A 26,456-nucleotide genomic window follows, 5' to 3' on the forward strand; every position below is an offset into this window, starting at 1 on the left:
AAAAAAAAAAAAGAAAAACACTTCCTTTTTTTTTTTTTTTAATTTAAGAAGCAGAAGCCTTAAATATGCTGCATTTCACGGTTGCCTTGAACTCAGTCCCGTGCCTTTGGAGCAGGGAAGCCAAGCTCAGCCCAAGGATGCTCTTCGGGACCCGGCTGCGGCTCATCCTTCCCCCACCCCCAGCTCCAACCAGAGACTCTAAATTCATATCGGGCACTGAAAACCGCAGCTGCACCACCCCACACACGAAAGCTGGGTGGTAAGCTCCAACCAGCGAGGAGGAGGATGGTGACCATCCGTGCAGCTCATCCCCCGGGGGGGTGCCTCACAACAGTAGATGCCAATCTCTTCCACAACACCCACATCCTCAGAAGTGCTGTGACAGTCCACTCACCTGCTCCACACCGATTCCAGAGTCAGAGGCTGCAGCAACAATTATTTATGGGACCTGACACCAACAAACACAAAATCACCATTGCGCCTGTGCGGAATCACCAGTCCCGTGCTCCTCCTCAACACTACCCGGTTCACCTCAAATGCAAGAGACTAGAACAGAGCAGACCTCATCGACACTCAAATCCAAATGCAAAGACTGATGAACCTGCCTCCCTTTCCTAGCCATCCCCCATCCCAGAACTTTAGAAACCCCTTCTGTTCTCCGCAACTGTCAAGGGGGGAACCCCAGTTCTTCCCAACAGCTCCCATTCCGTATTCGCAACCCTGAAGCCCCTGCGTCGGCTGCTTCTCAGGAGCTGCTCTTCCAAGTCGTGCCCTGCATTTTGTGGGCACCGCCTGTCTTCTGTCTTCCCACGGACTCTGGGCCCTGCTACAGACCCATAAAATAAGTGATGCCCTGACACAATCCTTAAGGGCCCTGCCACAAGCTGCAAAAGCTCCAGGGACACCGCGGTACTCTGTGGGCTACAGGGAAAGGTGAGGAGGCATCCCATGCCCTGAACGACACTACGCCTTACGTCCCTGCTGCTTTTTTGGGAAATGCTGAACTGCCATATACAGATGCATACAAGATGCTCACCCTAACCCCTGCTAGATAATCTCATCATCTAGACAATTAAGATAAATCATATCAGCAACTTATATAATATACCAGCAAAGCTGGTAAAAGAAACACAGTTCCATCTTCAATAAAATCAGGAATTCTAGGAAAATGCAGTGCTCCTGAAATAATGAAAAGCGTACTATTAAACTATCTGGGCACCCCTGAACACTCATTACAAAATTACTGACCTGGAAAAAAAAAAAAAGAGAGCAGCATCCAAGGTGACTTTCTACTCTACAGGCTGCTGGACACTAACTGGTCCTGAAGGTCTTACCCCAAACCTCTTACCTCCGCTTTTCTAAATGCCAAAACACGCCCGCCCAGCGACCTGAACCCGCCGCAGCCCCCGGCAGAATGAGCTCCCTCCGCCAGGCCGTGGCTTATATACCCCGAGTCCCCGCCCACCGGCCCCGAGTCCCCGCCCACCGGCCCCGAGTCCCCGCCCACCGGCCCCGAGTCCCCGCCCACCAGCCCCGAGTCCCCGCCCACCAGCCCCGAGTCCCCGCCCACCAGCCCCGAGTCCCCGCCCACCAGCCCCGAGTCCCCGCCCGGCGCTCTTCCCACAATCCCCTGGGAAAGGGGCGGGGCCAGCACCCCCCCCGCCGGCAGCCGTAATGGCGGCCGCAGCAGCGGCAGCTCCTTTTCCCACCTGCCGCCAGCCCCCGCGCGCGAAGCGACGCCCCTGTTTATTTCCCTTCTTGGGCGTTCCCACTCGCCTCTGGTGGTTCTCTCGCCACTTGTGTTCAAGTTCTGGCGGCTTGTTGTTGTGGAGAAGATTTCCGCGGTGGTCGCTTTGGGGTTTTTTTGTAATCTTCAGGTATTTTTATGGTTCATTGTTAGCCATTTTCTGTAGTTTCGGCAGAGCGCTGGAGGCAGGTGATTCCCAGGAGACTGACGAGCAGTTCTGGCACCTGGGGGCACTGAAGTGCCATAGAGACGAACTTCCGGAGGACTGAGAGGCATTTCCTGTACCCGGGAGGACCGTGGGGCCATAGAGATGTACTCTCGGAGGACTGACGGGCGCTTCTGGGAGCATGGTCGGAGCCGGTACCGGACCGCTGGTGGCCGCTCTCGGGGCGGGACGGGGCGGCCGCCGCTGCAGGCGGGCGGCACAGAAGCCGCTCCAGGTGGCGGCGAGCTCGCTGGAGCACCAGCGGTGTCGGCTCGCCCTCGGGCCTCCGCTCTCTCGGGCCGGGCTGCAGAACCGGCTCTGGGTCGCCGGGCGGCAGCAGCGAGCGCGGGAAGCGGCTACGAATGTGCCGGGGGGGTCACAGGTGGTGATGGGGCAGCCACAGCTTCTCTGGGCAACCTGGGCCAGGGGCTCACCCCCCTCACAGCAAACAATTTCTTCCCAATGCCTCACCTAAATCTCCCTCTTTCAGGTTAAAACCCTTCCCCCTCGTCCCATGGCTCCCCTCCCTGCTCCAGAGTCCCTCCCCCGCTTTCCTGGAGCCCCTTTAGGGACTGGAAGGGGCTGGAAGGTCTCCCCGGAGCCTTCTCTTCTCCAGGCTGAACCCCCCCAGCTCTCTCAGCCTGTCCCCACAGCAGAGGGGCTCCAGCCCTCTGGTCATCTCTGTGGCCTCCGCTGGATCTATTCGAACAGGTCCATGTCCTTCTTACGTTGGGGACTCCAGAGCTGGACGCAGTACTCCAGGTGGGGTGTCACCAGAGGAGAGCAGAGGGGCAGAATCCCCTCCCTCGCCCTGCTGGCCACGCTTCTTGTGATGCAGCCCAGGATGGGGGTGGTCTCTGGGCTGCCAGCGCACATTGCTGGCTCCTGTTGAGCTTCTCGCCCACCAGCACCCCCAGGTCCTTCTCCTCAGGGCCATTCTCCACCCAGACTGTGTTTGTGCCTTACAACCATAAGAGCTGTAATAGCAGGAAGGAAAAACAGGGCACCACTAGGAAGAGATCTGGCTGGGAACACACCACCTTCCCCCCGCTCCCTCCATCCCACACGCTTTTTCCTGTGTGCCTGGACACCTCCATCGACACGCATTAGACCATGACCGCAAACTCAGCTTTTCTTAGGACGTTTCCTTCTCTTTCGCCATCTTCCTTTTGCGATTACAGTTCCAGCCCAGAGAATCCCGCATTTAATCCCTTCCCAAGAACAACAGGCTTAGAGCACACAGTGACAGTTCTCTTGTCCCCATCCCGAGAAGGAAAAGGGTCGCTTATCGCTGCCAATACCCGAGTCCTGCCTCTGCCCCCAGCAGACCCCCCAAACCCGGGCGCAACGGCACCCCCCTCCCCGCCGGCACAGCCAAGTCACACCGCCTCTCCCACCACGGGCACCCGGCGCCCCGAACGGCCGCGCCCGGCTCCGCCCCGGGTGTCGGAGGCGGCTTTTCTCCGCTTCTTCAGGGCTTTACTCCAGTCAGAGCCGGCAGAGCCCCCGGGGAGCTGCCCGGCTGCAGGCCCGGCCCGTACCCGCGTCCGAGCGGGCGCTGCGGAGAACGGGCCGGGGCGGGTGGCGGCGGCGCGCGCAGGCGGAGGGGGCGGGACTTCCCCCCGCCCGCTTGCGGGGGCCGCGCGCGCAGCGCCCTCGCCTCGCTACCCGCCGCCGCCGCGCTGTCGCCATGGAAACGGCGGGTCCCGGCGCAGGCGCGGGAGGGAGCGCGGAGACCCGCGTGACCCCCCGGAAAACGGAGCCGGGGGGGGGGGGAACGGGAGCGGGGCCGGGGGACCCTCAACGCCCCCCGCGGGCCTGGCGCGCAGCCCCGCAGCGCAGGTCGGGCCTCGGCGCCCTGAGGACGCACCCGCCGTGGGGAACGTCCCGGAGCCCGCAGCCCCCGGGCACCCACCACGGCCATAGAGACCCCGCAGCACCTGGGAAGTCCCAGAAAGCCCCCCCCTCCCCGCCAAGACTCAGGCCAGACACCTTCAGACCCTGAAAGGACCCGAGTTGGGCTGAGAACAGGCCCAGGGACCAGGAGGGATGCTCTTGAGCGTGACTCGGAGGTTCTAGAAAAGCCCAGAGAATCTGCAGGAGCCTCGGAATAACTGGGAATGCCCCGGCACAGCAGCAGCAGCTCAAGCAGCACAAAGACGTCTACTCGGAGACCTGGAGAACAGCCCCAGCAATATGCTAACAGCCTGGAAAGATCCCTGGAGCATCCCCAGAGACACCAGGATGGCCTAAACCACCCAATTTATAGATTTTAAATGACCAGTGCTACCCTGAGACACTGAGTGTGCCCTTAGGGGTCTTGGGAAGCCCTGCCACGCTGCAGAAGCAGCAAGGCACCCCTCAGAAAGAACACTGGGGAACACGTAGCACCTCAGAGCCATCAAAAGGCTACCCACAGACCCCAGAAAAGCCCCAGAGCAGCCCCAAACACACCTAGACAGTCCTGGAGACCCTACAAAGAGCCCCCAGCCCTCAGGGCAGCCCTAGAGGTGCCAAGGAGGCACCCCAATGCCTAAGGAAGAGCTGAGAGTAGCCCCCAGAGGAGCCAAGATGGTCTGAAGGAAAAGTCTCAGATCCAGGCACAGTCCTAGAGGCACTGAGCCGTCCCTTGAGACTAAGCCTCCAAGTGTACATGGCTCTCGCTCTGCTGCTGCGGCTGCTTCTGTTCAGCGCTGCCGTGTCTGCAGCATGGGGCAGCTCTGCCCTTTCCCCCCCCCCAACCCCTGCAGCTGGAATCAGCGCGGGGTTCCCGTGCTAGGGCTGGTCCCCAGTCCGAAGGTGCCGGGGGGGCAGTGTTTCTACAGGGCATAAGTGGGTCTTGGTCCCAGATGAGGGCAAGAGGGAGCGGGCAGGGAGGGCCGTACACCGCACAGGGGTCCAGCTTGGAGCCCATCTGTAGGGATAAAAAAAGCACACAGCTCGCTCTCCCCTGAGAACAGGTTTAATGGGGAGGAGAGGCACTGCTGTTTCTGTCAAATAAAAGAAAGGCTGGGATAACGCCCACAGGAGAGACATACACATATGCACACTATGTACAGAGCGACACAGGCAGTGCCAAGCACCCCGAGCCCCCCGACACCATCCCTGTGGTGAACTGCCTCCCCTTTCTGACCGACCGCGGCGGCGGGGACTCGCCAAGCAAGGAGTGATTACAGTCATGACAAAGACTAGGATTTCAGGGGGCGGTGGATGACACGAGAACAGTGGGAACATAGGGATGGGGCCTGCCCACGGGGTTGGGGAGCGTGGAACTCTTTGGTTTCGACATTAAGAATGCGCAGGGCCACCTTGTCCATCGGGCTGGGGGAGGCAGGGAAAGGTTCCAGGCACCGGAATAAAAGGGCTCAGTAAAACAAGTTCCCCCCGCAAGGGGTGACCTGAAGTGCCTGATCAGGGTTGCGTCTGGGTCTGGGACCCAGCAACGTTCCGTCCCTGAAAGAGCCCGACACTGACAAAGTGGAGTAGGGGAGACTCCACGGGTGTTTCTCCTGCTTTACCCCCCTTCCTGCCCCTGCCCCAGGCATAAAACTGCCTGTGAGAAGGGATTTCAGCTTCTGCCCAAAGGTGGTCTGCACACACACACCCCCCCCCGGGTTGCAGACATGCCCACCTGATGGCCGGTACCCCCTAGTTAGCACAGGGAGTTGAGGAAATGGCTCTCCCCTGCCAGAGTGCTCAACATGGAGCTCATGTCGCCCACAGCCATGTTGGCACCACCAGACGCAGGCAGGAGGAGGCCCCCCGCCGGGCTCGGGGGCCCAGGCAGCGCAGCCGTCTCTGCATCTTCCACAATGGCAGCAAAGTCAAGGTGCGTATTCTCCAGGTCCAGGGAGTCCAGGCTGTTGGCCACCCGCTCCCCTGAATCTGGGTAGTAATATGAACTGCCTTTGAGTCCTTCCAAGCTCCCACCATAATGCCCGGGACCCCCACAGCTGGCTGCCGTTTGGCCCAGCAGCTTCTGCCCACCTTTGCCCACCTGTAGATGTGTGCCCTGGCCTGGGTAATACAGCAGGGTGTTACCGGGCCCCTCAGGTGTGGGGCGGGCAGGGGGCAAGCGAAGTACACGCCGGGAGCTGGCTTCCACCCCCTCATAGGAATGACTTGGCGGAGGCAGGTTGCCCGCGTAGTTCAGACTGTTTTGGTGACCAGGTGGCTTAGGGCCACCAGGAGGGTGTGGCACCATCTCTGGGTTGAAGCATGGGGCATTTAGGAGGTGTGGGGTCTCTGCCAGACCCTGCAGGTGATCGGGTTTGGCCTGGTAACCAGAGTACTTGGGGCTGAGGTACAGTGGTGCTTGCATGGCTTGGCACTGCCCAGGCTCACTGCCCGGCCCCATGCCGGCCTCCCCTCCTTTGGATGCTAGCTGGTCTCCCCACATCAGAGCCTGCTGGGCCTGCACGTAGCTACGGACCATCACTTCTTTGGTCTGCGTGGTGGGGGTCTGGGCTCTTCTACCCCCCGGGCTCAACATGCCCACGTAACCGACAGGCGCCTGTTCCTCAGCCTGGTAACCACCAGGCCCTACATTCACGGCTTGGCCAAATGATGCAGGAGGCTGCACGGGCCCAGCAAGCTTAGTGTTCTGGCAGGGAGCAAGTGCTGGGGCAGGTGCTGGGTAACGCTGCTCAGATTTGATCTGTAGTCGGTTAAGCCGGTGCCTCCCAGAAAATCCACTGTCCTGGCACGAGCTCACAAGTTTGGGTTGCTGCCCACAAGAACTGGGTAGTGGGTACTCAGTACTTTGATGGTGACAGTGTGGCCCAGACATGGCAGCAGCAGAGGCACTGACACTTGGCTGCCCAGAACTCATTTCCAGATTGCCTTGGAGAGGTTCATCCCAAGTAGCTGGCATGGTCCTGTTGCCGGCATGCATACTTGTGAAGTGCTGGTTCATCTGGCACTGAGGCAGGGAGAATTCGGACTGCAGCAACCCCTCCTCCATGTCCCCGTGCCCTCCTGGGTTCAGCTGCACACCCGCCGTGGTCCGGTGAGTGCTGCCATAGAGGCCTTCGCACTGGAGCTCCACACCTGTCCCCTGGCATGGGAAGCTTTCCTCAGGGTAGTTCAAGTACTGTTCCATCTCTAGCAAGCCAGAGTCTGTGCCTGGGCCAGGGCCCTCTATGCTCACGCTCTCCAGGAAGACGTTTTCACTGATGCTGGGTGGGCGTGGGGAGAAGACATGGCGCTGAAGGTTGGCATCAGAACCACCCAAGGGCTGCAGAGCAGTTCTGCCCACTCCTGGCACATTCACGTTACCCATGCTCTTAAAACGATGCACCTTGGGCACAGCATGAGGGTTGGCCGTGGTCCGGGCAGGGTCGCTGGCCCGCCGCACACCATTCCGAGGCACCAGGTGAGGGGGAACACTGCCTGCGTAGCCAGGGTAGTCATTGGAACTGTGCCTTCGCAGCAAACCGTTTGCAAGGTAGCAGGGTTCAGCTGGCCCAAGGTGGTCCCCAGGTAAGCTGCTGGGGCCACCCATGCCCACCCGCTCCCTGCTGGGCAGCGGGGTTGGAGGGGGGCCACCTGTGGCTGCAGCGTATTTGGCCTTGAGGCGGTAGCGCTGGGCCAGGGTAAGGCTGCCCACACCCGGCAGCCCCCCGCAGTGGCTGGCATCGCTGGAGCGTCGTGACGCGTCCGGAGAGATGGGGTCATAGCCATCTGCCAGGCCTGCCCCGCCGGGCAGTGCCCCTGCCTCGCCGCCCAGACACGGCCCAGCCAGGTACGGGGACACCAGGGACGAGCGCCGGCTCACCGTGTAGGCTGAGCTTACGGTACTGGTGGCGCTGCTCCGGCGCTCGTTCAGCGGCATGCCCATCTCTGCTGCTGACAGCTCTGCAACGCGCCGGTGCGAGGCAGCCGGTGGTGGCACGGAGACGCCGGGCACCTCCCCAGGCAGGCCTGAGGAAAGAAAAGGAGGGGTTACGCCAGGGCACTTGGGACACAACAGCATGGCACCAGCGGTCAAAGGAGGAACAAGGCCTCCAGTACCAGGATGTGGCCTCTTCCGTGGTTAGTGCCTGGTAGGACAAGCAGCAGATTCAACTGGTGGCAACAAAGAGGGGCAGAAGATAATTTAGGATCATTTAGGTTGGAAAAGACCATTAAGGTCATCAAGTCCCAAGATGGGGCACAGCCCAGACATGGGGGTCCACCGCTAGTGAAAGGAAGATGGGGAAACCTCTCTGGCTGCAAACCAGACCTCTCTTGACACAGTGCCCATGGGACTGGCCCCGCATTCGGGTGGGAAGGAACCACAGTCTCACCGGCTCCAGGGATGGCTGGCAAATTCAGGCTGTTGGTAGCTGATGGCTTCCTCATCTGCTTCAGTTTGTCAATCCGAAGATTTTCTAGCTTGTGGAGGGCCATGAGCCCTGAGGTACCCATGGGCTCACCGGGCACCACATCCTCCAGTGTGGACAGATCCTCGTAGCTCCCACCCGCGTTGCCCGCCATCTCCACCCCACTGTCGTTGTTAGTGGTGCTGCCGAGCGGGGAGTGGTCGCTGCTGCAGGAGGACTGCCCGCCTGGGCTGGGCTGCGGCTTCTAGGTGGCACCCAAAACATTAACCAAGGAAAAGGGGGTCAGATATCCACTGCACGCTTAATGCAACCTGTGAGCCCACACCCTGCCAGATGTGGAGATGATGACTCCCCCACCACGCAAACTGACTCCTCCGACAGGTCTGGCCCAGCCTCCCTCCGTCATCGCACCCCCGGCTCCTTACCAAGGCCAAGTCAGGCACCAAGAGTTTGCCATCGTCCTTCCTGGCCTCCGTGGGGCCATTTGTGTCTTTCTCCTGCTTCATGTCCGGGGGCCCACTGGGGGTGGGAAGTGCACGGCCTGGCACGACATCCCCTCGGTGCTTCTTGGTGACATGGGCATCGGGACCATGCACCGTCTTCACATGTTTGCGCAGGGAACTGGGGTCTGTGTAGCGCTTGGTGCAGCCTGGAATCTTGCACACGTAGGGCTTCTGTTGAGGAAAAAAAGGTAGGCACGGTGGAGGGAGGGTGCTAGCTCCGACCAGAGACCCCCCCCAACAAAGTACCAGCTGGGCATGAAATAAATCCCCCTCCCTTCCCTCTCGAGTCGGCCCGTGAACTGAGGGAACCGAGGGTGGGAAGGGATCAGAGAAGCTGAGTCCCCTTGGAGGGGGCACATGAGACGCTACAGCAGGGCCCTGGAGGAGGCCACGGGGAGCCAGAAGAGGAATCAAGGATGGTGCTTCACAGGCGTGGGGCAGGGGGTGAAGGGACCCTGGTGGGAACGCAGGTGACTGAGGAAGGGAACAGGGGGCCATACTTTATTAGAGCAGGCAAGGAGGGAATTGGGGCACACAGGGGAAAAAAAAACAAAACCAAAAACAGGGATGCAGGGAGTTTACAGAGTACGGGACTAATTAGGAGGCATACGGGGAGCCCAAAGGGGTGCAAAGAGCCCCAGACAGGACTGTACCTCATTGGAGTGGGTACGGTTTTGATGCTTGGCCCGGTCAGAAGCATTGGAGAAGGCCTTGTTGCAACCCTCGTGTTCACACACGTAGGGTTTTTCACCCGTGTGTGAGCGTAGATGCGTCTTGAGGTTCTCCAGGCGTGAGTAGGCCTTGTTACAGCCCTCGAACTGCGCAGGCAAGCAGGGTGAAACATGCCACACACCTTCAACAGACCCCGTACCGCATCACCCCCACACTACACACCCATGGCACAACTGCCACGGACACGTATCACACCTCCCAGCCAATGCACAACACGCCTGCCCTCCTTCAGGTGCCTGTGCTCACACCACTGCGCCGGCCTTCATCCTTCTGGCCTGCGTCACTGTGCACTGGCCACCTCACTGTGCACTGGCCACATGGCCATGCTGCAGCCAGCCCGCTCCCTAAGTCTTTACCTCATGTGCATCTCTGCCGTGCCACGGATCACACGGGCTCTGGCCTGCCCCGCCTGAACCCCACTCCATCGTGCACTACCTGACGCCCCTGTCTGTCCCACCTCATTTTCCCCACGTCTCTCTCAAGGCCATAGCCCCGGCAGGCCAGCTCGCACCCTGCCCCGAGCTCTGCCCGGTGCCAGGCACCACAGCTTGGCCGAGGTTTTGCAAAGGCTCGTGCCAGCTCACCGTGCATTTGTGAGGTTTCTCGCCTGTGTGACGTCGCATGTGGACCACCAACATGTACTGAGCCTTGAATGGCCTCTGCTCCCGGGAACACGCTGCCCAGTGGCACACAAACTCCTTCTTCTCCCCATGGATATGCTCATTGTTGATGTGCTGAGGAGAGAGGGGCACCACTAGTGGCACTGGGGAAGGCGCCAAGGGTCAGGGAGACACAGGTGTCTTAAGGGAATATCATGGGAAAAATGGACACAGTGGGACTGGAATAGCAGGTGGAGACACCAGAAATTAGGGGAAAACAGAGTGGTCAGATGGTGTCTAAAGGAGGCAGGGAATACAGGAGATGGCTGGGGGCTATTCTGGGAGGACCAAGAGAAGACATAGGGATGAAGGCAGTCTGAGGGGTGGTCAAGGGGATACAGGAGACTTTGAGTGTCTGGAGGGAGACACAGAGCAAAGGAGGAAGTCTGGATGCACCAGTGGTTCAGGAGAGCTGCCCCAGTGGTGAGGGAGGCCAGACTGGATGTTCCCCATAGGGACATGGTATGGAAAGGTCACGAAGAACTTGTCTACACAAAGTGGAGGATGCGTGTCCCTCCCTTCCTAGGGGCAACTTCCAACATTCTGCACCTGTGTGGTGAGTTCTCGGTGGGGGCAGAGCAGGGGGCCAGTGTAGGACAGGCTTAGAGTAGGAGTCGTGGGTTGACACAGGGGGATGTCAGCCAGCAGCCTGAGGGCAGGTTCTGGGACTGGGAGTACCCAGACGGGACCTAACTCACATGCACCAGCTGCTCCTGCGTATCGAACTCCTTGGCACAGCCGTCCCAGTAGCAATTGGTTTCATACACAGTCTCAGACTCAGGTTTCCCATCTTCCTTCTCCAGATCTTCACGAACATCGAGCATCCCCAGCAAGGGGTCCTGGGGGAGCACAGCCAGATGAGCACCCCCAGGTACAACCGACCCACGGTGCTCTCTGTTACTGGGAGTTGTTCCAGGGAGGAGCATACAGCCCTGGGGAAGTGGGGGGCATCTCAAGGCCTGGAGCATACCTGGGTGCCTGTGGAAGCTGGACTGGAGATGTCACATTCGGATCTCTCCTCTGGGTATCTGACAGTCAGAGGGCTGCTCAGGCTCCACTCCAACTTTAGCTGCTACCAGTGCAGGGGGTAAGTGGAACGCAGTCAGCACGGAGATGCCTACTGGACCACTGCTTATATGGGATGCACCGCTTCTATGGGTGCAAGGCCCCCTTACCTGGCAGTGTTTGAGGGTCCCACGAGCTGGGGCATGGTGCAGGAGCCCCGGGCGGGTGGACGGGTGTTCGTGGGAACTACATGGTGGTGGTGGTGGGGTGTGGCTGTACAGGTGGCCTTGGCCCTTCTGCTGACGCGGTGGACTCTGGTACCCCACCGATGGACTGCAAAGAGCAAGAAGGATGAGCAGATGACACCATCAGAGGACAGAAATGTAGGTCTTCTGAGCCAAGGATTCCAGGTGTCTGAACTCCCAGCCACTCCTTCCCTAACCCACCGTCCCACTCTGCTCCCGCCTTCCCTAGCCCTCACCCCAGGCACTCCCCAAGTTGGGAATTCAGGCTCCCGGACTGACAAGCTGCATGCATGCCAGTGGGGCTGAAGTCTGGTGCCCACCTGATGGTGCTGATGGAGAGGTGGCCATAGGAGCCACCGGCAGAGGCGCAGCGGGAGTTGATGAATGCAACGAGGGAGTTGGGTGAGGTGCGGATTACCGTCTGCAGGTCAATGCTAGAGTCTGACAGGGGTGAGATGGACAGGGCCCGCTTCTTGCCCAGTTTGCCTGCACCACGGGGCGTTGAGAACCGTGAGCCTGGGATGGCAGCAGAGAGTGGGGGGCACTCCTCTCAGCATGGGTCCTAGGAGGCTGAAGAAACCCCCAAGGACACAAGCCTGGTGCTTTGGAGCCTGGAGGAGTACCCTGAGTGTGCCAGCTAGCTTCTGATTTAGAACAGAATAGAATAGAGTAGAGTAGAGTAGAGTAGAGTAGAATAATTTCAGTTGGAAGTGACCTACAATGATCACCTAGTCCAACTGTCTGACCAACTCGGGCTGACCAAAACTTCAAGCATGGTATTAAGGTCATTGTCCAAATGCCTCTTAAACACCGACAGGCTTGGGGCATCCACCACTTCTCTAGGAAGCCTGTTGCAGTGTTTGGCCATCCTCTCACTAAAGAAACGCTTCCTAATGTCCAGCCTAAACCTCCCCTGGCACAGCCTTGACCCATTCCCACACATCCTATCACCGCATACCAGGGAGAAGAGCTCAGCACCTTCCTCTCCACTTCCCCTCCTCAGAAAGCTGCAGAGAGCAATGGGGTCGCCCCTCAGCCTCCTTTTCTCCAAACTAGACGTACCCAAAGTCCTTAGCTGCTCCTCACAGGACATTCCTCCCAGCCCTTCCACCAGCTTTGTTGCCTTACTCTGGATGCATTCACAGACATTCGCATCCTTCTCCAATGGCGGGGCCCAGAACTGCACATGGTATCGAGGTGAGGCCGCACCAACGCTGAGTACAGCGGGATAGTCACCCCTTTCGACCGGCTGGTTGTGCCGTGTTTGATGCACCCCAGGATGCGGTTTGCCCCCTTGGCTGCCAGGGCTCACTGCTGGCTCCAAGTGAGCCTGCTGCCAACAAGCCCCCCCAAGTCCCTTTCTGGAGGGCTGCTCTCCAGCCGCTCCTCTCCCTGTTGCTGGCTTTGGACTATGGCAAAGCTCAAGTGTCCTCCCCTCCCTGCCACAGTCATCAATGTTCCTAGGAGGTACCTGAACCCCTTGACACATGCGTACTCCCTGCAACAGCTGATATCATCCCAAGAAAAGTGCCTGATCCCCTTGGCCACAGCCAAGGCGAATCCTCCTGTTCACACAGGCACCACTGTTCCAGGAAAGACACCCGAAGCCCCAGCAGTCTCCTCCGTCACGACAGGCGTCACCGTCCCCAGCACTGCCTGTCCCCCTCGGCACACACACCTGCGCTCCTGACACAGCACAACCCCCAGGAGGTGCCTAACCCCCTACCTGCCCCATGCCCTCCCAAGACCGGAGACTTACCATCACCACTGCCTGGGTGCTCGGCTCCTGGCACCAACCCATAACCGCGGGGACTGCTCATGAGGTTTGACTGCTGGCATAAGGGGAAATCAAGTCCTGGCAGAGGGGAGGAAAAAGACGCAAAGACGTATCAGGGTGGGTGGCCCGAGGGGGAGAGGAAACCCCCAGAGCACCCCTGAACCCAAAGACTGAGCCTGAAGTCGGGTGCCCCTTGCAGGCACCGCTCAGGACGAGGGGGGCTACGACCGACCTTGTGGCCCCGGGGCAGCTGGGGCCGGTCCGTGCGGCGGGCGCAGGCAGCAGTGCTCGGCGTAGCCGGCGGCCGGGGCGCTGACAGGGTTGAACATGTCGCGGCGGGGCCTGGCCGGGCTCAGGAGCACATCTGGTCCTCGCCGAGGGGCTGGAGCCGGTCGGGGCCTGAGGAGGACAAGGGTGGGCCGGGGTCGCCGCCCGCCGTCCCCGCGCCCTCCCGCGGCCGCCAGGGGGCGCCCCAGCACAGCCGCAGCCCCCGGGCGCGGAGGCGCCCCCGGCCCCCGCCCCGCACCCGCCCGGGGGCACGACCCGCCGTGTCGCCGCTTCGGCCCCCGGCACCCACCCCTGCCCTCGGCCCGCGGCAAAGGGAAGGCCCGGGGGCACTGCCCGGGGAAGGGCAGGTGATGCAGGGGGAAGCCCTGTCGGCCCCCCCCATTTTGGGGCACGAACGAACAGGGCAGAGGAACTGGGCTGGAGGGCACCGGACTCGGCAGCGACCACCGGTCAGCATCTCCGCATACCCAAAAGCTTTGGCGGCCCCCGGCATTTTCCATTGCCCCCTCCCACACGTACACGTCCTGGGGCTCCCCTTCTCTCAGGGTGGCTACCCCTGCCCTAAGGGCTCCCGCCTTCTCCCTGGAGCTGGGGGCCGTTCGCGCCCTGGGCACAGGCCCGTATGTACCTGGAAGGGAGAAGGGGCAGGTGCAAAGGGAGATGTCTGCGGGGCCAGCCCCCCACATCCCTCTCCTCCCTTTGCTGACCCTGCAGAGACATAACCACGCGGAAAACTGCGTGCCGCTGGTGCGCTGGGTGAGGGCGGGAGGTACAAGCCCTGGCAGTTCTGTGTCACCACAGCCACCACGCCAAACACAGAGGCCGCCCGCCACCCCCTCCAAACAAGCGTGTCTGTCCCCATGCCCCCGGCCCTGGCAGGCCCCCAGGCCCCCTGTGGCAGCAGCACGGGGGAGTTCACACATTCCAAGCACAAGGAGCGTAGCACAAATCAGACCCTCGCCCAGTTCGAGGCCACCTCTGATAGCTTGGCACAAGCGCTGACACTGCTGCAGGGCACCCTGTGGTTGCCCATCATGAGCATCCTCGGATATTGACTTAACAAGGTGCCCTTGTGCTTGGCACTGTACTAAGAGGGTCCCGTCCCAGCAAGAGTCCCAAGCCCGTCGCAGTGCCTGTTGCACGAGGAATGAAACGCACACGTGTGCACCCAGACACCCACACGAACATCTGCACTCAAGCACACAGATGTAAAAACTGTGAGCCCTAACTGCCAAAAGGGGAAACTAAGGCACAGACGGTTAGAACCATTCTTGCTCAAAGGACCTGAGCTGGCACCTTGCTCTGCCCTCCTCATGGGTCCTTGCAGCATCTGCAGGTCCCACCCAGCCCTGTCTTGCCCATGAGTCCCCACCCTGCCTGCAGGTCAAAACCCTGCCCTGTCCCACCCACACATTGCACTCCTGCCCACAGGGCTCAGCCCAGCCCACTATCGCATCCCCACCTGCAAGTTCCTGCCCCGTTCCTGGGGCTCATTTCCACCTGCTCCTCTGCCTGGCCCTGCCGCGGTCAGATCTCCAACCGCGGCTGTGTCTTTGGCCTCTGCGCCCAGCCCCATCCCCACCCATGGTCACTGTCCGGCCCCGAGACCCCGAGGGCTTACATGAAGGACAGAGGCTCTGGAAGGAGAAAAAAACACAGGGGGAGAGAGAGGCACATGTGGGTGGTGCTGGGAACAAGGTCTCCTGCCCCCTCAGCCTCCCGCTTTGAGAGACCAAGGGAATCGCCCCAAACAAGGGGTCTGGGGGAGTGGGAGCCCCTCACCCCGCTGGGAAAGTGCTGGGTTGCGTTTGGAGCACGGGGGGCCGAGGGGGGCAGCAATTCTTCCGCATGAGTTGCCCCTTTGAAAGCTTGTCTCGGGGCTTTGTGAGACTGTCAGCCAGGAAGAATGGGGGGGGGGGGCAGCAGGGCAGGCAAAGGGGGAGGGAGGTACCCGGGAAGGTGGTGGGGCTGGGGGCAGGCAAGGGGAAGAGATGAGTAGGAAACGAGTGGCAGAGGAGGGGCCTCTTACCTGCCTGCCGGACCTGGGCCTTGCAGCAAAGATTGGGGGATTAGCTGCAGGAGAAGCCCCCCAGCTGCCCCCCACCCCAGCCACAACAGGGAACGAAGAAAGGGTTTGCAAGTCCCTCACAAAAGTTTGCCTAGTTGGAAAGTCAAGCACAGCACCCTCCCCAGCCCTTCCTGCACACAGCTATTCACGTGTGTGCACACACGCACACGGGTGCACGAACACACGTATCTGGAGAGGCGCGTGCAGCCGGGAGATGACGGGGGGGGTGGGAGCACAGCAAAGCCAAAGCCTCCTGTCTCCCCCTCCCAAGAACTATCACCCGAGCTCCCCCAGGCTGCCCCAGACCCACAGCCTCAGCCCACCCGCTCCTTGTTCCACACGAGAGCAGGCAGGTTGCTACCACGCAGCGCAGTAACCCCACGCGGCCGCCCCAGCCCGCAGGGCAGCGGGGCTGTGCCCGTCCAGACCGCAGCCACCACGGCACGACGGGCTCAGCCCGGGGCCGGGCTGGCTCCCACCAGCCTACAGCTCCCCGTCCCGACCGGGGCTGCGGACTCACCCCGAGTTCCAAGCAGATTGGGCATCTGTGGAGCATCTACCGCTTCCAGGAAAAGGGTTAGCTCACCACAGCCTTTGTGATGTCCCCCCTGCCTCGCCGACTGTTAGCCCTGCTCACCTTGCTGTGCGCAGCTGTGCCAGCCCCCGCCGTGCCCGCCACCTGCTCTATCCCTGCACACACACGACCAGAGAGCACACGCACACACACCCGCAGAGTGACCGCCACGCAATCTCCACGTGTGTGCACACAGCACAGCACCTGTGTAACATGCAGTGCGTGCACACACAGCTCGGTACACCAGAGAACACGTGTGTCCAATGGAGCACACGCAAAGTTGCACGTGCATGCCTACAGCACACACGCACACAACACACACATGTGCGCAGGGTTACATGAACATGCATGGAGCACACGTGGGCACACAGAGCACAGCACACGTGGGGAACACACAGGCACTAGCACAAGGCACGTTACCCCCCCCGCCCCACGACTCGTGCGCCATCTCCCTGCCTGGGGCGGTGTCCCCTCCGCGTCCCCTCCGCGTCCACCACACAGGACTGGGGGCAGCTCAGTGGGGCTCTGGTCCCCACCACCCCCCGTCCCCAGCCATCTCGGTACAGCAGGGGGGTCAGGGTCCCGCTGCGCCATGACAGCGGCTCCTTCTTCCCCAGCCCAGGCAGAGGGCAGGAGTTTGGCGATCAGCCCCAGCCTGGCACGGGCTGGGTCCCCCCGCTGGGGCAGCCTGGGGGCAGGCGGGTGCCAGGTGGGCACGACGGCAGTGACACGGCCCTCTCCCATCCCGCACCTTCCCGCTGCTCAGCACCAGCGTGGGGGGGTGGCTGTGCAAGGCGGAAAGCGCCCGGGGCCCACAGGTCTCAGCTGCAGGATGCTCCCCCCAGCCCCTGGGGTCCGCAGGGGCTCCCTGGACCCTGGGGGCCCCCTGAGCAGGGGGAGCTGGAGGGGGCCGGGGACGCGGGGAGCCAATGGGAACGGCCCCGCGGCCCCCCCACCGCCGCGCTCGCCTCCCCCGCCTGCCGCACACCGCCGCGGCCCACCCAAGTCGCAGCCTATGGGCATAAATTTGAGAGCCAGGCGCAGCCGGGATTGAGGCGAATCTTCCCTCGGTCTCCTCCTGCCAAGAAACTCAAACTGAAACACATTCCTCCTCCTCTCTGCCAAGAAAACAAGGAGCGCAGCCAGCGGCAGGAGCAGTCGAAGCGGGGCTGGCTCCAGACTCCGAAACACCGCACAGGAGGGGGTCAGGACTGGCCATCCCCCTCCCCCCCAGCTCCTTGCCTTTTATTTCCTGCAAACACATCTAAAATCTGTCATCTGGCTCCAGTTTCCTGAGGACACTGGGGAACGGGGCGGGGGGGCGGGGAGGAGACAGAGGAGAAGGCGCAGAAGGCAGAGAGGGAAAGGAGATGTAGCGAGTTGTGCCGCGGGACAGTCGGGATGCCGACAGTGGCGGGTGGCAGGGCAGAGGCGGCGGGAAGGAGGGAGACGCGGCCGTTTCCACTGCCAGGGGAACCGCGTGCCCTGAGGAGACCTGGCTGCCAGAGGAGGAGGCGGCTGCACCCCACCGCACCCCGCGACGGGGCAGCCCCCACCCCAGCTCCCGCCTCGCACCAGCAACGCTCCCCGCTCCCGACCAGCTCCGACAGCCCCGGGGCCGGCCGGCCCGCAGCAGCGGGTGCAGCGTGCGGCAGCAGGGTGGCTGCCATCCAGCCCAGCACACAAGGGCGGTGGGGGTCCCTGTCTACGCCTCGGCATTGTCCCCGCCATCTCCCGCCCCGGGCCCAGCCCCGGCAGGGTTAACCGCCCCAGAGTCCCACTGTGGAAGAATGTGATGTCAGGGCTGGATTAGCCCGTGCGGCCGAGATCCCAGCCGATAGACCAGCAGCGCTGAGCTGTGTGTGGCACAATCCATCAACCCGCCCGGCACAGCCCCCAGCGTGGGGGGCCTGGGGGAGGGCTCTGTGTGTGCATGCGTGGGGGCATCTGTGTTCCTGTAAGCGTCTGTGTGTGAATGCACAAGTCTGGCCATATGCGTTTGCATGTGTGCAGAGGGATTCCTGTTTATGTGCAAGTATGTTTTGGGGGGGTGCTTGTGTATATGCACTCACAGACGTATGTGTTTGCTTGCATGCTTGCACGTGTGCTTGTGCGTGTCTCCGTATGAGGGGAATGTGCGTGTCTCTGTGTGCACGTTGGGAGCTACACCAGTAGCTAAGGGGGAGCCGCCCTCTGTTTGCAGGTCTGATCACCCAAAACCCACGCTGAGGGAGCAAGAGAAGGCCAGAGCAGGGAGAAGAGGCAGAGAGCTGGGTCCAGGGGTGCAGCAGGGGCAGGGTGGGGAGACGCCCCAGAAGGCCACCGCTGCGCATCCTCTTTTCCCCCTCAGGAGAGGGGGCTCCAGCCCTGGGGCAGGCAAAACCCTCAGCACGCCGCAGGCACAGAGCCTCGCCGACACCCCTGCAGCCCCCTCCGCCGTCTTGACCCAAGGTCAGCCACATGCCCAATTGGTTTAACCCTACAGGCCCTTAGGAAAAACATTGATCTGGCTTAAGATCTGCCTTCCCACACCGGGGCAGCAGTTCAGACGGAGCCGCAGCCAGGGCAGCGCTGCAGACACACAACAGGAACGCGGCAGAGGGCCAGGCCGAGCTGCAGCACGTAGGTGCAAGGAGCAAGGCTGGGAGAGAGCTGCCAGGGAGCCAGCGCTCCCCCATGCCCACGACAGTGCAGGATCAAGGGGACACATCCCAGCGGCCTCTCGGGGCAGGTGGGGTCTAACAGCATCAACACGCTCCTCCCCAGCTACGAAGCCATCCGCACGCGGCACGGCCTCCCCAGGCGCCACAGCGGGCACCGGCCAGGGGTGGGGAAAGGCCACCGACAGCGCGGCAAAGATGGTGATATTCCCCCCCTGGAAGAAGCCCCTTTTCCCTGCCACAGGACCAAGTTGGGGCCAGGCCAGTCTGCGCTGGGGAGCCGCGTCCCCCGGCCCCACACGCTTTCTCATCGCTGCCTCCAGCAGAAGTGATGTGCGGACCTCCCGCCCTGTTGCCTCGCTATGCGTCTGACCCCACCGTTAGGCCAGGCCTTTAGGGTGAGCCCAGGCTCCTCTGCATGGGGCAGATAATCTGCCCGGGACTGCAGCTGCCACAAAGCACATTGCTTCAGGTTCAGGGGGTCTGAAAGGGGACAATTCAGGGTCGTGATCTCATGCTGGTGTGGGCTGCCAAGCTCGTTCCAAGGTGGTCCCTCGCCTGGAAAAGATGAGGCAGAGAAGAACCAGCTTCAGGGGAAGTTTACACGTGTGGAGGGAAAGGGGCAGAGACATCCATGCCAGGAGGGATTCAGGACATCCTCCACGCGGTTCTCCCTCCCTTCTGCAGCCCCAGCTGCCACCTTCTGAAAACGTAACACATCCTCATTCCCCACCCATGCCAAAATTCTCTGCCCCTCGCACCGCTTCCAGAAAGGACCAGCGGTCCCTCCCCAGCCCACCCACCCCTCCAGCAGCACAGCCTCACACAAGCCGCACTACACCACCACCCATACGCCGCATCTCAGCAGGGGGCAAAACAACCCAGCCCCTCGCTCCCACATGCACCCACACCCACTAAACCATGCACTGACATGCCTCTAGACACGTTTACACGTGCTAACACACATGTGCTTCGGGAAGAGGGGAAGGCAGACCAGCCTGGGGAGCAGCCCTGGCTGCCCAGTCTCCAGCGTATCCCAGGGCACAGACAACCCATGGAGGAGGGCTGCAGGGTGGGAGCTCACAGCTCCACGCTCCCTGCGCCTGTTCCCCCTGTAAAGCAGGGACCGCAAGCCCTCAACCACAAGCTGAGCCACTCAGGAAGCCGTGGCAAGCCAGGCAGGAGTGGTGGTGCTTGATAGGTGGTCCCAGGGCAGGCAGGCAATTGTCGAGGGCTTGCAATGTTGTTTGCTTTGGACCCCAGCGCACACTAGCCCTGCAAATTGCTCGCGTAAAGCCACTTCCCTGAACCCTGCCTTCATTGGGCTGGAGTCTGGGTGGGGGCAAGGTTTTGGGGTGAGGGTAAGGGGAGGTGCACACATGGCAGCAGCTGCTATAAGGAATTTTTATGCTTCCCCCTTCCTTCCCAGTGCTGGAGGGAAACAGCAAAACCGAACATGTGGGACCCATAAAAGCCCAGCTCTGAGTCAGGGCTGTAGGAGCCCCTGCCAGGCACAGCTCCTTCCCATGGCATCAAGGCATCACCCCCGACCCAGCGCATGGAGGGACTCCTCCAGAGTAGGACACGGCAGGCAGTGGGCTGCGGTGTCATCTGTCCCCCCACTGCAGTCAGGGTACTTCACACAGAGCCTGTTCCCACCCCAACAGCTCCATCCTGCAGGAGCCCTCAGAAGATGGGAGCAGGAGGATGTGCAGGACCTGGCAGGGACTTCAGCAGTCTTTAAAGGATTAGATATGCAATAGCAATCCTTTTTAATCTGTGGAACTGCCTGTCTCTTGACATGCTGAGCATGGAGCAAGGGAAGCAGAGCACTTGGGGACTTAGCATAAATTGCTCCTCCTTTGAGGCAGGAGACCCCCTCCATCTGCTCAGAGGTGGCGGTGGTGGTGCCCTCAGACTGTTCCCAGAAGTCCCCAGCGATCCCTTGCCTGCTGGGACACATTTGTTTCTCCCGAGTATGTGCCACTGGTGGAGGTGGGTGGCACAGACGCCTGCTTTCCTGCTCTGTCCATACCCACAGCAACGCCATCGCTTAGAGCCGCGTTCTCTGCCACAGGAAAGCCAGGGCTTTGCTCCCCCTAGATCAGGGACAGGAGTTTGACAGTGGGGTTGCACCACATCTGGAAACATTCCCCCCACCCCACTCCCGCCTCAGACCCGGACGCTGCAGAGCTGAAACCCGACTCTGTGTTTTTGCTGCTTGTTCCCACTCGGAGGCAGCTATTTTATCAGCTGTTCACCTTGTTATTCTGCAGCTTCTGAGGGGTTTTGGTGGGCCGTAAGGATCGGGGTGGGTACACTTGCTGCGTTCTTTTGAGGATTTCTGTAGAAGAATCCCCTCAATCTCACCAAGGACCCATCCAATGGATGGGGTTTTTTATTCATCACATTGCTGGGATTGCTAAACGCCAGGAGAAGATATCTAGAGCAACTGAGGCACACAGCCAGAGAGACTCCAGTACCACAGATGCAAGGCACCAGCCAGGCAGACAATTGTGCACGTGTGCATACAGGTATGGACACACACATGCGACAGGCCACTCTGTATACACGTCCATGGGTGTGCGCGCACATACATGCTCCTGGGGGACACTCTGGGCTTGGAGGATTGCTCTCCCTTCTGACCAACTACCAGACACTCAAGGTTTCCCTCTTCTAGTATGTCAGTACAGGTGAACAAGAATGGGCCCCGTGGCCCGTAAAAGGAAGGACAGACAACACCACGAATTTCCTTTCATGAAAGCCATGTCACACCTGGGTATGTGCATGTGTAGGTGTGCGTGTGTCTGTGGGCACGTGAACACGTGCACAGGCGTGTACATGAGGGTGCGTGCGTACGCAGGTGCATGGATGCACGAGGGTGTGCGCGCTTGTACAGCATGGTGGGGAGAATGGTATTCCCCAGGCACTACGGGCTGGCCAGCCCCTCCAGCACTGCAGCCGGAATCCTGAGCTGCGGCATGTCACTAACGGCATCCCCCAGTTGCACTGGAAGAAGGGCCTTCGTGTCTTCCAGCCCATCCGCCCGCCCACCCATCACGCATTCTGGACAGCGAGCGGTAAATCCCCCTCCAAGCCCGCGCCCAACACCCGCCTCTCCTCAGGCTGCGCTGACACGACAGCACGTCACAAGGTGTCCGCGCTGACTCACTCCCCCGGATGGAAACTTCTCTGCTCCAGGGAGATTCTCGAAGCTCAGCCAGATCCAGCACCAGGAGGGGAACGCAGTACTGAGTCTCTTCCACCACCTCCCGCTAAAGCGGCCACGGGCGCCTGGCGACCTTTGGCTCCAAACCTGCTCCTGATTTTGTGCTTGTCTTTCTGATAGAAAAGACCCTGGAAGGCGGGGGAGATGAGGACCCCCTGCCCCAAGCAACCAGTGACTTGGCTACAAGCAGATGCCCAGAGGGCCTCACAAGTCCGCTCGCAGGCATTACCGGGAGCTCATGCACGCACACAGTGGCAGCTGGGCCAGCAGATGCACTGGTGGGCTCAGGTCAGGATACGCCAGTCTCCTCAGAGGTGCTGGGATCCTTGATAGTTGGGGAATTTGGGGGTCCTACCAGGCGCAGGGAGCTTTGGTGTGGATCTGCTCGAGGGTTTCAACGTCCAGCAGAACCCCTTGCCCCCGAAGACCCTTGCTGAATAACAGTAACCTTCACTGTGCTGGGGAAAGGGTCAAGGGAGGGCATGGACCAACCCAACTCACGCTATGCACAGAGAAGCGCATCAATAAACCAGCTTCAAACACCCCCAACAGCGTGTAGGGGACAGTAGGTGCCTTTGCCATCCCCCGTCTCCCACGGTGGCAGCTTCTGCCTTAGCTGGACACGGCAGACCTAGCCACACTGGGAAGTTTTCCCAGGTCTGAATTTCTGAAGGGGAAACTTCATCCTGCTGCTTCCTCTTCCCTTCCCTGCAACCCACCCCTGCCCCAAAACCCAATGCCCACCCTCAGGATGCTGCATCCATTGGCTCTGGTTTGCCACATACAGCCTACAGAGCAGGGTGGGGAAAATCCCAGGTATCTGGGTATCCAGCAGCATCTGCTGGGCCCCCACACGCCTTCCAGGGCTGGGCACAGGACCCTAGCTATGGCTGGGGCATCTACTAGATTTCCAGACCCCAAACACAGCCTTGCAAATGCCACAGCTGTCCAGCCCTACTCAGACCGAGCTGCCTGCCTCTCCATCCTCGCAGGAGAGGTGCAACCCTCGGGCTGTCACTGCAATGCTGAGTACCCCCCATTCTGGTTAGGGACCATCTGCACTTCGCGTGTGCCTGCAAGGCCTGGCCCGTGGCACCATGACACAGAGAGGGTAACTCTCCAGAGACACCTCCCCTGCCTTTAGCCTTCCTGCCCTCCTGGCTCGCTGCGGGCCTGGTGCAGTTTCGGGTTGCCTTGCAGGCAGTTCTGGGCAGACCCCCCAAAGGGTGGCCTGTGCCCGCAGAGGCTCAGTTAGCTCATGCTCAGCTGCAAGCTCAGCTGGCCAGATCTCAATGCCCTGCTCAAGGGCTTCTCACGCTGGCAATGCCAGTTCCTTCCCGCTCCTCTGTGCCATGCCTGACCTTGGCCAGTCTGCACCACCGGCCCCAGACTCGTCATGCCAGTCAGGGAGCCACACAGAGCCAACACCTGAACCCGATGGTCCTAGAGGCTTTAGAAAGGTGGCCAAAGAGGGAGCATCCAGTGGGGCACAGCAGGCACCTGGAGCTCCCACCAGAGAGGTCAAGCCTGGTTTCGGCTGTAGGGAGGCTCAAGGCTGAGCTCCCCCGCCCAACCCACCCGCCCCCAGCCCCAGCTCTCCAAGTAGTAAAGCCAGCAGCAGTACTCGTGCAAGCGTACAGGAGGACTGACGGACACTTAGAACTGGCACACGCAAGGACTCGAGGTGCTCCACAAGTGATTCGAAAAAGCAGCTCTGCCCTCCCCCCAAAACCAGAGAGGTTTGATAAACTCATCTAGGCTCCCTTTCCCACAAATTGCTGGACCAGATGACCGCTCGAGGTCCCATCCAACCTGCGCTGTTCGATGATTGTGTGTTTCCCAGGCGTGGGACACACAGCTACAGCTCACATGGGGAGGGAAGAAACGCAGCTCCAGGGCCTGTGGGATGAGACCTTGGAAGCCGAGGTGCGTTGGGACCCGGGCGTTTTGCCACGGTTTGTGAGAGGCTCCTTGGGGTGCACAGAATCTCCCTGGGCCTCGCTCCTGCCAGACGCTTGCCCACATGGCCTGGCAGGCTGTCAGGGGAGTAGGGGGACCCATTGTCCCAGCACCAAACCCTCCTCCCCTCGGAGCCTTGCCCAGGGAACGGCGCGTACTGTCGGTGGGGATCCAGCCGTCTGCTCCAGCCGTGGGGCGCAGGGGCTGGGCCAGCCAGCTCAGCGCCCTGCCAAAGCCAGCTGGGTGCAGAGCCCACAGGGTGGCTGGCGGAGCCCCGCGTACACCACGACCGGCCCAGGGTAAGAGGGCTCAAGATGGCCAGGAGCTTGCACCAGCAGTGCCGGGGGTGGGGGGGACAGTCCTGCAGCTGCTGTGTCACTCGGCCCAGGGCAGTAACTTCCACCCGATCGCTGCTCCCGGTCCAACACCCCCCGTCCGGGCAGCAGCGGAGCCGCCTGGAGCCGGGGCTGCCTGCCCAGGGGCCCGGAGCACCCCGCTCCGGCCCAGCCCTCCCCTCCTGGGGCTGCGGGGGCTTCCCCGGGCGGGCAGAGCAGCGGCGCGGCCGGAGCAGTTCCCCCCCCCCCGCGCCCCGGCGCACGAAGCGCGGCGGCAGCGTGAGGGCGTGGGAGCGGGTGTGAGCGCGGGGGCCGTGCGGGGAGCGCGGCGAGGCCGGAGCGCTCTGCCCGCCCCGCCGCCCCGCGCCGTCCGGCTCCGCTCCCCGCCGGGCCCCGCGCTGCGGGCCCCCGTTCGAGGTTCCCCCTGGCGCCGACGGGAGCGGGACGGCCCCGGCGCGGCCCGGCGGAGGGTCTGGCGCCATCCCGGCTCCTCCGGGGAGCGGGGGCCCGCGGGCGTCCCGAGCCCCCGCCCGCCGCCCCGACTCGCCCGACGGATCCTACCTCCGAGCGGCTCCGGGCGGCCCCGGGCGGGGCGGCGGGTCCCGCGGCTCTGCGCTCCCCCTTCCCCCGGCTGCAGCTGCGGCTCGGTCCGGGCGAGGAGCGGCACATCCAGGGGGACCCTGGCGGTCGGGGCGGGACGGCGCGGCGCCCCCCGCACTTCCCCGGCCCGCCCCGGGCGCCCAGAGAAAGTTGCCGGAGCCCCGCGGGGGCGGCGCGTCCCGGCAAAACTGGCGGAGCCGCGGGGCGGCGGGTCCCGTCCCGCTCCGCCAACTCGGGCGGCGGCGGCGCCGAGCGCGCTCGGGACGGAGACCCCGGCCGGGAGCCGGCCCCGGGCGCTCCGAAAACCCGGGCTGGATCCTGCACACGCGCGCACGCGGGGCACGCGCGCCCGCCACGGCCCTGCACACGCCCGGTCCCGCGCGCCGGCCGCCCGGCACGCTCACACCCGGCACGGGGCTGCGCACACGCGCGGGGCCCGCGCGCGGGCACGGGGGCCCGCGTGCCCTCGTGTGCGCAACGTGCCACGCTCGCACCCCTGGGCGCGCACGCAGAGGCGGCCACACGCGCGGGCACTTGTGCGTGAGCGCACGGGGCGCAGGCAGCAGGCCTGCACGCACGCATCTGCGCACACCCGCGCACAGAAGCATTTGTGCACGTGTGCACAGACACACACGCGCACCCCCCAGCCGCACAGCACGCGCCTGTGTGCAGAGCACAAGCGCAGCGTGTGCACGCGTGGGACGTGCAACCGCCAGCCAACGCTCCCGGTGCCCAGCTAGGCCCCACCGCCGCCGCCCGGGCACCGAGGTCCCAGCAGCTCCCTCCACCACAGCTGGGAGAGGCCGAAGCTCCCTGTGCGGGTGTCCCAGGGTGGCCGAGGGGAGGGAGACGCGGGACGTCCCAGGCTGACCCCCACGGGCTCAGCATCTCCCGTGGCCCGGACGCCACCGGGATACGGACGCAGCCTGTGCCAGTGCCCCCAGTCATCGCTGAGCAGCGACCACCCTCCCAGCACCGGAACCGCCCCGCAGCAGGAGCGAACCCACCTCCCTGCCGAGACCCCTGTCAGGGATGAGGGGAGCCGGCGGCTCCAGCGAGCCCTCCCGCCCGGGATGCTGCCGAGGACACCCCGAGCTGGGCAGTGGCGTGGGGGGATCGCGACCGTCACGAAACTCTGCGCATTGTCCGTGGCCTGCAGTAGCCACTGCGGGCTGGCAGAGCTCGCGGCAGGGACGCCGCAGGGCAGGATCCTGAGCAGGAACGTGCCGCGGGTCCCCACCTCCCCCCGGGGCACCGCGGCGGCGGCGGCGGCGGCAGCGCAGCCGGGCGGAGGAGCGCCGGCCGCTGGGACCGCGCATCACCTCGGCCGCCCCCCGGGGCGCCCAGAGCCCCCCTCACCCCAACACCCCGTGAGGTCCCCGGCCAAGCCGCCAGGCACCCCGTGCCGGGGCGGGGGGAGGTACGGGGCCGGTCGCCCGGGCGGGCACGGCGGACCGCGGGGCAGCGGCCCCTGGTGGCGACGGGCGGAGCCGCCTGCTCGCCGGCCCCCGCGGGCGCCGGCCCGGTCCCGGTGTGCGGTGGGGCCG

At 62.5% G+C, this 26,456-nt stretch overlaps 1 protein-coding gene across 1 annotated transcript; it reads right to left on the reverse strand.

The window, feature by feature from the left end:
- Positions 1-4,940: 4,940 nt before the first annotated feature.
- Positions 4,941-25,113, reverse strand: GLI1 (GLI family zinc finger 1). The gene is made up of 12 exons (XM_054183135.1): positions 24,871-25,113; positions 13,429-13,595; positions 13,179-13,274; positions 11,740-11,935; positions 11,345-11,507; positions 11,140-11,241; positions 10,868-11,008; positions 10,095-10,244; positions 9,432-9,596; positions 8,701-8,949; positions 8,240-8,519; positions 4,941-7,874 (listed from the first exon to the last, which is right to left on the reverse strand). The coding sequence occupies exons 2-12, from the start codon at positions 13,523-13,525 to the stop codon at positions 5,605-5,607; spliced, it is 3,909 nt and encodes a 1,302-aa protein (XP_054039110.1). The 5' UTR covers positions 13,526-13,595; positions 24,871-25,113; the 3' UTR covers positions 4,941-5,604.
- Positions 25,114-26,456: the final 1,343 nt, after the last annotated feature.

The sequence above is a fragment of the Rissa tridactyla genome, chromosome 24 (assembly GCF_028500815.1).
Source record: "Rissa tridactyla isolate bRisTri1 chromosome 24, bRisTri1.patW.cur.20221130, whole genome shotgun sequence".
Lineage (NCBI taxonomy): Eukaryota > Metazoa > Chordata > Aves > Charadriiformes > Laridae > Rissa > Rissa tridactyla.

What these genes read in the sequence shown, in the direction of transcription:
- GLI1 (XM_054183135.1), bottom strand. Translation starts at nt 13,525, where the DNA reads ATGTTCAACCCTGTCAGCGCCCCGGCCGCCGGCTACGCCGAGCACTGC. An exon ending in ACCGTACCCACTCCAATGAG is followed by an intron (nt 8,950 to 9,431) that starts GTACAGTCCTGT and finishes TTTCCTCAACAG; the next exon opens with AAGCCCTACGTGTGCAAGAT. An exon ending in TGGTGCCTGACTTGGCCTTG is followed by an intron (nt 8,520 to 8,700) that starts GTAAGGAGCCGG and finishes GGTGCCACCTAG; the next exon opens with AAGCCGCAGCCCAGCCCAGG.